General features: G+C 44.3%; 1 protein-coding gene across 1 annotated transcript in view; it reads left to right on the top strand.

The window, feature by feature from the left end:
- The first annotated feature begins 1,142 nt into the window (after positions 1-1,142).
- CYP7B1 (cytochrome P450 family 7 subfamily B member 1) overlaps positions 1,143-10,442 on the top strand; it is a 102,619-nt gene continuing 93,319 nt past the window's right edge. Inside the window, exon 1 of the mRNA XM_081204658.1 lies at positions 1,143-1,394. Within this exon, the coding sequence (XP_081060784.1) occupies positions 1,297-1,394 (98 nt within the window). The 5' untranslated portion in view covers positions 1,143-1,296. The remainder of the gene's footprint in view (positions 1,395-10,442) is intronic.

The raw sequence follows: 10,442 nt of genomic DNA, 5'->3' as shown, positions 1-10,442 counted from the left end.
AAGTCGAAAGTCCTTCAGTGAAACAGTAGGTATACATTTCGGTAATACCTAGGTATATATGTATTTTGTTTTTCTAGCTTGATCAAAATTATTTATTATTTCATAACAGGTAGATAGTTAAGAGCTTAGGCGGCTTCAGTGGTGGGCGCCTGACACACCCCAGAATTCGGCGCCTGGATGCCCTACACCCTTTGCACCTCCCGAAAGACGGCCCTGCTTGTTAACACTCTCAAAGAACTCTTTAAGAAGTTTGTGAGACACGACTTGCCCTTGCAGAAGCAGTCCTGGTTCTGCTTCAGAAAGACTTCTTTTATATGCTTGGTTATTTTATATGTACCCCTACTTTCCACCAGATTTCTGGGACAGACATTAAGCTGAGCAGCCTGTAATATAAAGATTCCTTTTTAAAAGAGGGGTGTTACATTAGTTACTTTCCAGTGCTCAGGTCTGGAGCCTTATCTGATGTCCTTTTGGTGTGTGTGGGGGTGGTGGTGGTGGTGAACAGTAAAGCTAAAATCCAACTTCAGCTACACTGAACGGAACTTATTTTACTTTCAAATAGTGATGCATTGTGTTATATTGACGCAGAACACCAGCCTTCTCTCTTCCCTTTTCCTTGCGCTGAAAACAATCGCAGGTCTGAATTAGGAGCTCTGTCAGGATCTGTTAGTAGTCTGGTAAATAAATTACTAGATCAACAGATGCGCTACGGAGCCTGAATACAACAGGCGAGATTCAACAAAATCCCGTAAAAACATACACCCAGAAACTGATTCTTTCTCAGGCCGCCGCTTTCCCCAGACATCAGGGCGACGATCTGCCTTCTTTGCTTTCTGGAGCAGCTTCTGTGGAATAATAATCATCCTCCTTCGCTCCTCGCGGCCAGCTCTCCCCCAGCTTCCTCCCTTCTCTCCTCCAATGGGAAGCCGGACCCTGAGATCCAACTTCCCTGGGGAAGGGAGCGCGCGGGGAGCGGGCGAGGCGGGCGCGCGGGGTCTTTGCCCGTCTCTTCCGCGCTTCCCAAGCGGCTCTTCCAGTCGCTCTCCTTCGACGGTGGGGCGGGGCTGGGATTTTCCCTGGGGCCGCCCCACTGCGCTCTCCTTCCAATCGGAACGCCGTTGTTGCTCGGTTTTTTTTCTTTTCCCCGTCGCTGTCCAAACTTCCTGTAACGCTGCGGGAGGGAACCGGGAGCGGGAGTTCCCTGGCGGGAGATGCCTGAAGTTTGCTGGCAGAGAGGGAGGTCTCTGCTGCGGGAAGAGCGACAGAAGCACGTCGAAGGAGCCGAGCTCCCCCAAAATGGGCCTCCTCGAGCTGCTGTCCCCTCGCACCTACGGCCTGGCGCTCGCTACTGCTCTGGCGCTCTGGGCGCTCTGTGTTTTCTGCAGGCGGAAAAGGTAAGAAAGGAGGAGAGAGATCGCCTGGCTGCAGTGCCGTCGCTCTGCTAGCTGCAGGAGATCGCAGCAGGGTTGTTGAGAACCTGCAGGACTGGAAGACCCGGCAGAGTCAAAGGGAAGTGGATCCCGTTTCAAAGTTGGCTCTGATGCACCAAGGTTAACTTTGCAGAAAACGAAGGGGGAAAGAGAGCGATTGTGTCCCTTAACGATTAGCAGATTTATAGATCCACTTAACGCTGTTATCTTGTTAAACTGGCACCACACATGCATACTCTCTCTTATTTTGAGTTTGCTGCAACGACCGGGGGCGATCTCTCTGGGACGTTTCCTACACGAGAGGCGTCAGGTTTTACCAGGGAGTGTTGTAGGTTCTGGGGACTTGGCAACATGATTTGGGTGGCCCCTCGAGCATTCACCTTTCCACAAATCCCCAGAGCCACACCGCCGTGGGAGAGTGAATGAGAGACATTCCAGACGGTTGCTCAATGGGCAACGGGGGCATTGCAAACAGGTTTTCTTTCACATATCTGATTTCCCCATGAAAGGGCAAAACTGGATGGAGTGCGGGCGAATGCAACCTGGCATTTTGATGCCAGCAATGTTGCTGCAACAAAGTTGGTGGATGCATGAGAGACAACTACCCCAAAATAAGCACCCATCCCCAAGTGAAGCTGTAGTGGGCCTCTTGCTTGTGTGCCCCTCCTCTGGTCTTTTTATTTCAATTCCTTTCCTGATGACTCCTAGCATGGAATTTGCCTTCTTCACATCTGCTGCACACTGGATTGGCCTCTTCATCAGTCTATCTGCTGTGACCCCATGATCTTGTTCCTGGTCAGTCACTGCCAGTTCAGATCCCACGTGCATTTGTTTACATTGAATTGCATTTGCCATTTTCGTGTCCATTCACCTGGGTTGAAGAGATCCTTTTGTTTTAATCATCCTGAACAATTTCATCAACAAACTTGGCTGCCTCATTGCTCACCCTGTTCACCTTGAAATCTACATAATTTATGGACAAGGTATAAAACACATGTCCTAATACCAATCATTGGATGCCCATGGGAATCCCACAAACAGGGCATCAGTGTTACAGTGCTCTCCCTACTTGTGATTCTCAGCAACTGCCATTCAAATGCATACTGTCTCTGAGGTAGAACATAGCTATTGTGGCCACAGATGGCCTTATCATTCATATCCCGGTACTTGTCTACCAATACTTGTGGGACTCCTCTTTCTACACCTCTTCATTGGGAGAACTGTCTATATGGTTCTATTCTGTGCTTCCTGTTTCTTAACTACTTCCTGATCTACAATAGGACCTCTCCTCATATTCCATGACTGCCAAGATTACTCAGGATCTTTGATGAGACATTTTGTCAAAAGCTTTTCAGAAGTTCTAATACACTATGTCAACTGAGTCACACTTAGCTATATGCCTGTTGACATTATTAAAGCATTCTACAAGATAGTGAGGCAGGACTTGCAGAAGCCATCTTGGCTGTGCTTTGGTAGGCTTGCCATACATTACGAAAATTCTTGACGTGTCCTTGCTTTCGGGTGTAAAAAAGGTGTCATTTGCTGAACTGGCAAAATGTCATGGAAAACCTGGATATATGGCAACACAATGGAAAAAGCAGTTCAAAAAGCTTAGGTCCCCCCCCCAAAAAAAGCTGAACAATTTCATGGGTGTCAGGAATTTTACTTTTTGAAAGTAAAATTGGCAAAGCTTGTTCTCTGTGTGCTTGGTTATTTTATCTTTAACAATTCATCTATGAGGCCTAGAACATCATTCCTTGTCACCACTTTTTTTTGCAGTTCCTCAGACTCCCTCTCTGCAAAAGTTAGTTCAGGCACAGCAACCTGACAAATGCTTCTCGGCATTCTCCTTATCCTCCTCTATCACACCTTTGACTCTTGTCATCCAAAGGCCCAGTTCCCTTCCTAGCTGATAATCTATTGCTGATGTATTTAAAGCATTTTTTTTTTTGGCTTGGGCTTTTATGATTTTAGCAATGTGCTCTTCATATTCCTAATTAGCATTCATTATTGTTTGTGTCAGGATTCTTCTTCCCTATAACACCTCACCCCCCTGAGAAGCCTTGGGTACCCGGAATGGTTCCTTAGTCCAGGTTCTGCCTGTGTGATCACAGGATCCCTTTTATTATAAGCAGCACTTATAACTTTGCTCTACTTCCCCGGCTTGCCTCTCACAGGCGTTTCCCTTGTTTTTCTCGTCTCTCCCTGGGGCAAAGGTTCTCCTTCTCCTAGCTACTTGTCTCTCCTTTCTTTCGCCTCACCTACCTCCTTGTGTTTTTGCTCCTGCTGCTATCACACGCCCCCATGCCCGCCTGCCAGCCTTTTATCACACTACTGTGAGTGTGTGAGGGCATTCCCCATGCTATCTTCACAACATGCCACTCCCTGTCCCTGGAAGCCTGCCTGAATTTCTTTTGCCAGTGTTAGCTTCTTTTCGTCCCCATTCCATTTTCTAAAGGAAGTTTTGCTTCTGGTAGCGTACTTGACTCTGCTTGTTACCTTCTGTTGTGGGGCTGCAGAGGGGAAAGGATTGGAGCCAGAGTTGTCCCTGCACTCATCCCAGAGTGGGCAAATGAGAATAGGCCATGTCCACATCTCCATGCTACAGAGGTGGCTCTGCTTCTTCCTCTGTGCTCTTGCCCAGAGGATGAGAAAAGATGAGAGGTTTGCTCCTTGCATGAGCAGCTGCTTCTGTCTCCCTCTGGTCAGAGTAGTGGTGGGGATTTGGCCCTGTGGGACCAACCTTCTTTGCTGCACCATCCAGAGAGAGGCAGGGCAGGCAGATGTGGTGGATTGTGGTCTCCAGCAGCACCACAGACTGAGCCTGCCACAGCCACGGCTCACAGAAAGCATGTGAGTGAGAGAAGGCAATGGCTATTCCTGCAGTCCCAACAACTGTTGCTCGCTCTCTTTCTCTACGTGGCCCAGAGAGAGAGGGAGAGGGAGAGAGCAAGAAGTGGTGGGACTGCAGGAATAGCTATTGCCTTCTCTCGCTCACATACTTTCTGGGTGGTGGTTGTGGCAGGCTCAATCTTTACCTCCGCACCTCTGAGAGCAAGAAGGGAGGTAGCAGAGGTTGTTTCTTGTAGCTTCCACTCGCCTTGTGCCACTTGCCCTCTCAGCCTGAGCAGGAAGAGCGGGAGAAGGAGGTGTTACTCTTACATGGCAAAGTCTTATTTAATGGCGTGAGTCTGCATCTGCTGTGTCTGTAGATACACAGCCTTTTGATTAAAATGCAATATGTAAACTGAAGTAAAGATGTGCATCTTTGCCCAGGCCTTTGAGGGAGTGGGATGGTGCATTGAGGAGTCACACGTTTTGGCCTTTTAGTTTTTTATTATTATTTTGAATCATACCTTTAGGCAGTTTTATGTTTATGCTTTCTTTATGGAAGGTTGGCAGAAATCAGAAATTATCAGTTGGTGTTGTACGGGATCACAGAGTGGGCCTCTTGGATCTCCTTAGGGTGGGGGCCTTCCAAGACACAATGCCACACCTCACAAAACTCAGTGATTAGTTGGAAACAGTGGTGGCACCAGAGTAATTGAAAGTGGGCATGGTGAGAGGTGAAACTTTGCTAAAACCTATAAACTAGCCCATTCTTTGGAGAAGTCTTCTTGTTCCCTCATTATGTGGCTGTTGTACAACACACACACACAAATCTGCACTGAAATAAATAAGAGTATGTGCATATTTTCACGTTCACTTGCTTTGGTGTTTTTACCATGCAGTTTTGAAGTGCTTGTATAAAGGCTCCTGTTTATAGGGAATCCCAGCACACAGGCTAGAGATTAAATGTACCAGTAATGTTTGCCATATGAAGAACAATGTTGTGTAAGTTTGCTTCCAGATAATAATTACCTAACATTATTCTACAGGAAACCATTTCCCTGAACTAAGCTATATTTCTAAAACAAAGGCAGGGATTCTGTGGTCCTTCAGATGTCATTGGACTGTAGCTCCTCTCATCCCTGCTATTAGCTATGATCTCTGGAGCTGGTGATATCCAACAACAAGAGAACATCATTTCCTTCTTTGTGACAAATTATAGGTCTACTAACATCTCTTTTAAACCAAATGAGCCAAAAGTCGAACTCCGCTTATGTAAAACATCTGTGTCTGTATCCATATATGATAGTTTTTCTGCTTTGATCCAGTCTCAGAAAGCATGGAAAGATGTAGCCTTCTGTCTTTTCATTTTTATGCCTTCATTTTTATTGCCAGAATAGCAAATGTAAATATATGGTTTGTGGCCATTGATAGCCTCTCTGAATTTGTCTACTCCTCTTTGTGTGAAGAAGTACTTTTTGACATCACTGATGGTGGCTCTTGAAGAACATCAGAATCCTACCATAGGTAGGAATACTGCAACCCCTCCAACTTTATTCATAGATATCATTGCCTCAATAGCTTTGGCTATAAAGCTTGGAACCAAAAACATAACACTGTATTTTTGAGATCGTAGAGTTGTGTACCAGCTCAGTGAAAACACCGTTCTGTGTTCTCAGCTATGAGCATTTATCCAGCAAATACGTTGTGGATGTTCTGTTTATGGTCTTATTCTTAAAGGGAGATTGCCATGTTTTCTGCTTACTTTTTTCTGTTCTGCACATGCCAGGGACTCTAATTTTTTTTAAAAAAATCCATCTATGAATATATAATTGTTTCAGGATGTATTAGAGTGAGTTAGATAAACTATTGCCTCATTCTGGTTTAGTGCACACATTTGGAAATCCTGTTTGTATATTTTTGCAGTCTTTGGAGAGCGTCTGGGCTATTGGTATTACTTTTGAGCCAAGAACGCTTCTGCCATTTTTACCTTTCAAATTGTGTCTTTTAATATCTTCAGAGGCTCAAATGGCCCATTTAGAGGAAGGATGTGAATGGCAAATGACTAATTCTATACCTAAAAGGATGTTAGATGTTTTTAATTGAAAGGAAAATAGCAAGAAGGTTTTACTAGGTTATAAAATGTTAACGGCAGAAGAGAGTGTAGCATTGAAAACACTCTATTTTCGTTGCCATGCCATAGTAATGTACACTACTTATTGCCTTTTTCATGATCATTCTCATTCAGTAGCTTATTGCTTTTCATGCTAGGTCGTTTATGCTCGAGAGATTAGATTTTGGTAGGAACATCCACCTAGAGAAGGGGCCTCCAACATTTTTCAGCCAAAGGGCACAGCTGGAATTTTGAGAGAGGGCACCACCCCCTCTGGTTCTTCCCTCCCCACCCAGACAGTGTATATGCATATGTGCACACAAAAATGATTTAAGTATTTTATGAAGCATGGGGAGAAGTGAGATCCAGGAGAAATAAAATGGATCCTCTTGAATTTGCATGATTTTACACAGAGCCATCCCCTACCCAAAAGAATACCATCAAATTAAACTATACATTGGTAGATTGCACAGTAAAAATCGCAGAACTTGCCAGCACCACTAAAAGACTAAGAAAAGGCATACATTCATGATTTTTACACAAGATGGCAAGAAAACCATACACAAAAAGCCACAGAACACATTTGTGGGTCAAGAGGTGACCTGATGATCCATAAGAACCCATGTTTTTGCTGCATGGCAACACTGAAAAGTACCAAATCAGTAATTTTTAAATGTTTGCTCAATGTTAGTTGGGCTATGTATGTGTGTGCTTGTGTGTGAAAACTACACAACTTCAAGATGATTCATTTAACTGAATCCAGTTTGTGTGCGTACATACACATGCAAATCTCTCTCACGTAGCATCTCACTTTCTTCCCTTTGCCACTCCCAGACTCTCATTACTCCCTCCCATCAGATGTCAAGGAAATAAACAACTATCTGACTTTTAGAAGACATCTGAAGGCAGCCCTGTTTAGGGAAGTTTTTAATGTTTGATGTTTTGTTGTATTTTTAATATTTTGTTGGAAGCCACCCAGAGTGGTGTGAGAAACCCAGCCAGATGGGCGGGGTATAAATAATAATAATAATAATAATAATAATAATAATAATAATAATAATAATAATAATTATTATTATTATTATTATTATTATTTTCTCCAAGATCACTCTCTTTTCCTTCCTACTCCACCCTGCCCCCTTTTCCTGGTCACTCTTCCCTCTGTTCAACTGGTCTGACCCTTAAAACAATTAGACTGAAAAAGGAAGTGGGATTGAGTAGCATTCTTTCAACTTTCTCCTTCAGCTTTACACGCTTTCCAAGGAAGAAAAAAGGAGGCAGTGAGGGGAATGCTCAGAGACTTTGCTGGCAGTAAGGAAGTCCTCAAGGCCATCATAGTGTCCATGGATGTGGTGCTGGTGACCCTTAGAGGCACACTGCTAGAGGCACTGCTAGGGACCAATGAGAATTGGAGTCCAACAAATGGAAAGCAACACATTGACTATCCACATAGGTCCATCCAACCATCATTTCCCCCCCTGCTAAGAATATAAGAAGAGCCATGTCAGATCAGGCCCAAGACCCATCTAATCTAGCATCCACTTCTCACAGTGCCCAACCAGATTCCTGTAGGAAGACCACAAATTCTTAATCTGCTTTGATAGACGATGGGTTGCCAACCTGTTTGGACTAGCTCATTTTAAATTTCAGAAGAAGGTTGGGGTAGCCAGTAAAAGAAAATGGGTGCCATGAAGGGGGAAGAACCATGGGGAGTATAAAAAAGGTAAAGGGACCCCTGACCATTAGGTCCAGTTGTGGCTGACTCTGGGGTTGCTGCGCTCATCTCACTTTGTTGGCCGAGGGAGCCGGCATACAGCTTCCGGGTCATGTGGCCAGCATGACTAAGCCGCTTCTGGCGAACCACAGCAGCACACGGAAATGCCGTTTACCTTCCCGCCGGAGTGGTACCTATTTATCTATTTGCACTTTGACGGGCTTTCGTCCTAGGCTCTGTGGTTTAACCCACAGTGCCACCCTCATCCCTATGGGGAGCATAGCATAACACAAAATGAGAGAAATAAACAGCCCTGACAGCCTTATTCACAAGAAGTTGCCTATGCCCTGCTGGTCTTGATTATGGAGATCACACCTACCTCCCCACACCACCCACTGATGCTGTTGCTGCCTAATAACAAGGAACATTCCTCAGTACCAGGGGGAAAATAGCCACACCACTCTCACTTCACAGAAATCACATAGAAGGTGCCTGCATCCTTTGCCCCATAATATTTGTTCTGGGAGACTTAACCCCCCCAAAAAAACAACAACCACAAAAACAAATGGAAGCTCAGAGTTTGGGGCATTTCTCCAAGGGAAGCCTTCATAGGCATCATGGCACCTGCAGATACTTGGTTGGTGACCCCTGGTTTAGAGTTCTACTAATAGAGGCAGATACTGTTTCAGACATGCTGATTTACTGTTGATGGTCCCTTAATATTTAAGGTTTTGCTTTCCTTTGTTAAGTTTTGTGTATTGTAACCTGCTTTGATTATTGTCTTCATAGAAAAATGAGGTATAAATATTCAGTAAATTTAAATAAGGATCCTGAGTGCTCTGGGCTGTAATAGAATGTGGCTAATGTAGGCAGACATATTCTATGACACTTGGATGTAAAGGTAAAAGGACCCCTGACCATTAGGTCCAGTCGTGGCCGACTCTGGGGTTGCGGTGCTCATCTCGCTTTATTGGCCGAGGGAGCCGGTGTACAGCTTCTGGGTCATGTGGCCAGCGTGACTAAGCAGCTTCTGGCAAACCAGAGCAGCACATGGAAACGCTGTTTACCTTCCCGCCGGAGTGGTGCCTATTTATCTACTTGCACTTTGACGTGCTTTCGAACTGCTAGGTTGGCAGGAGCAGGGACTGAGCAACAGGAGCTCACCCCGTCATGGGGATTCGAACCGCTGACCTTCTAATCAGCAAGTCCTAGGCTCTGTGGTTTAACCCACAGTGGATTGCAGGATAATTGTGTACTAGAAGTTTGAGTGACAACTTGAAAAGTGTTATTCACACACAATCTCTGCTGCAAACCTCTTTAACAAAACAGTTCTCTCTCCATCTCTCTCTCTCCCCCCCCCCACTTTAATCAGGGGGCTAAGTGACATCTTCATAGTTTCTCCTGTTCAGCCAGCCAAGTTCTCCTCCGGCTCTCTTCTGAATGAACCTGCCTTTTCATTCAACTGACAAAATGAGTTCTGACCCATGAAATGTTACGTTAAAGTATATTTCTTAGTCTGTTACACTGCTACAAGATTAGCATGTATGGAATTAGCCCTGCTTATATAAACAGTGGAGAACCCGAAGCCCCCCAAATAGTGTTGTACCACAACTCCCATCACTCCCAGCCAGCATGGCCAATGGTCTGGGATGATGGAAGTTGTAGTTCAGCAGCATCTGGATGGCCACAGGCTCCCATCCCTGATGCACCCACTTGGAATTTCTGGGGGACAAAACGGCGTCCCCAAATAACCCATTATTTGGGAAAAGGGATATTTTTGGTAGGATTATTAGAACATCTCCAAGGGCTTGTAAACATCTTGAGACATGTTTCTCAAATCTGATCACATATATTACCATGATTTAATTAAAGTATGTATTTAAGAAATATTTCTATTGTGGCTTGCTTTAATGTCTACTGACAACTACAAGGTAGGTGATTTATATCTAGAAATCGATGCCAGTTGTAATTTCTTCCTTCTCTGATAACATATTGTCCACACCTTTTATAATCTTAATGCTAAGTAGGTTAATTATGTTGCAATATATATAATTATAAACACCACATATAGAGTAGCAAACAAACATGCTGTTGGGCAATGTTCTTTGAAGTGCCATATCCATGTCCATAGCTGACTTCATTGTTTTTCTTCTGCTGAGTTTCAGGGAATCTCCCATTCAACCTGTTCTCTGGTTCTTTCTCTCTCTGGACTTTTTTTTGTATTTTTTTTAAAGGAATCTTTCAAGGTACCCTATTTTTATGGCAGGAAAACAAATGTCTCTTGCCATTTTGCTTTTAATAGTAGCTATAAAAATAATTCACATTTAAATAAACTACTTGGCTGACATCTAGCATT

Source organism: Podarcis bocagei (assembly GCF_964188305.1).
Source record: "Podarcis bocagei genome assembly, chromosome: 8".
Lineage (NCBI taxonomy): Eukaryota > Metazoa > Chordata > Lepidosauria > Squamata > Lacertidae > Podarcis > Podarcis bocagei.
This window is presented reverse-complemented; position numbering and strand designations above follow the sequence as displayed.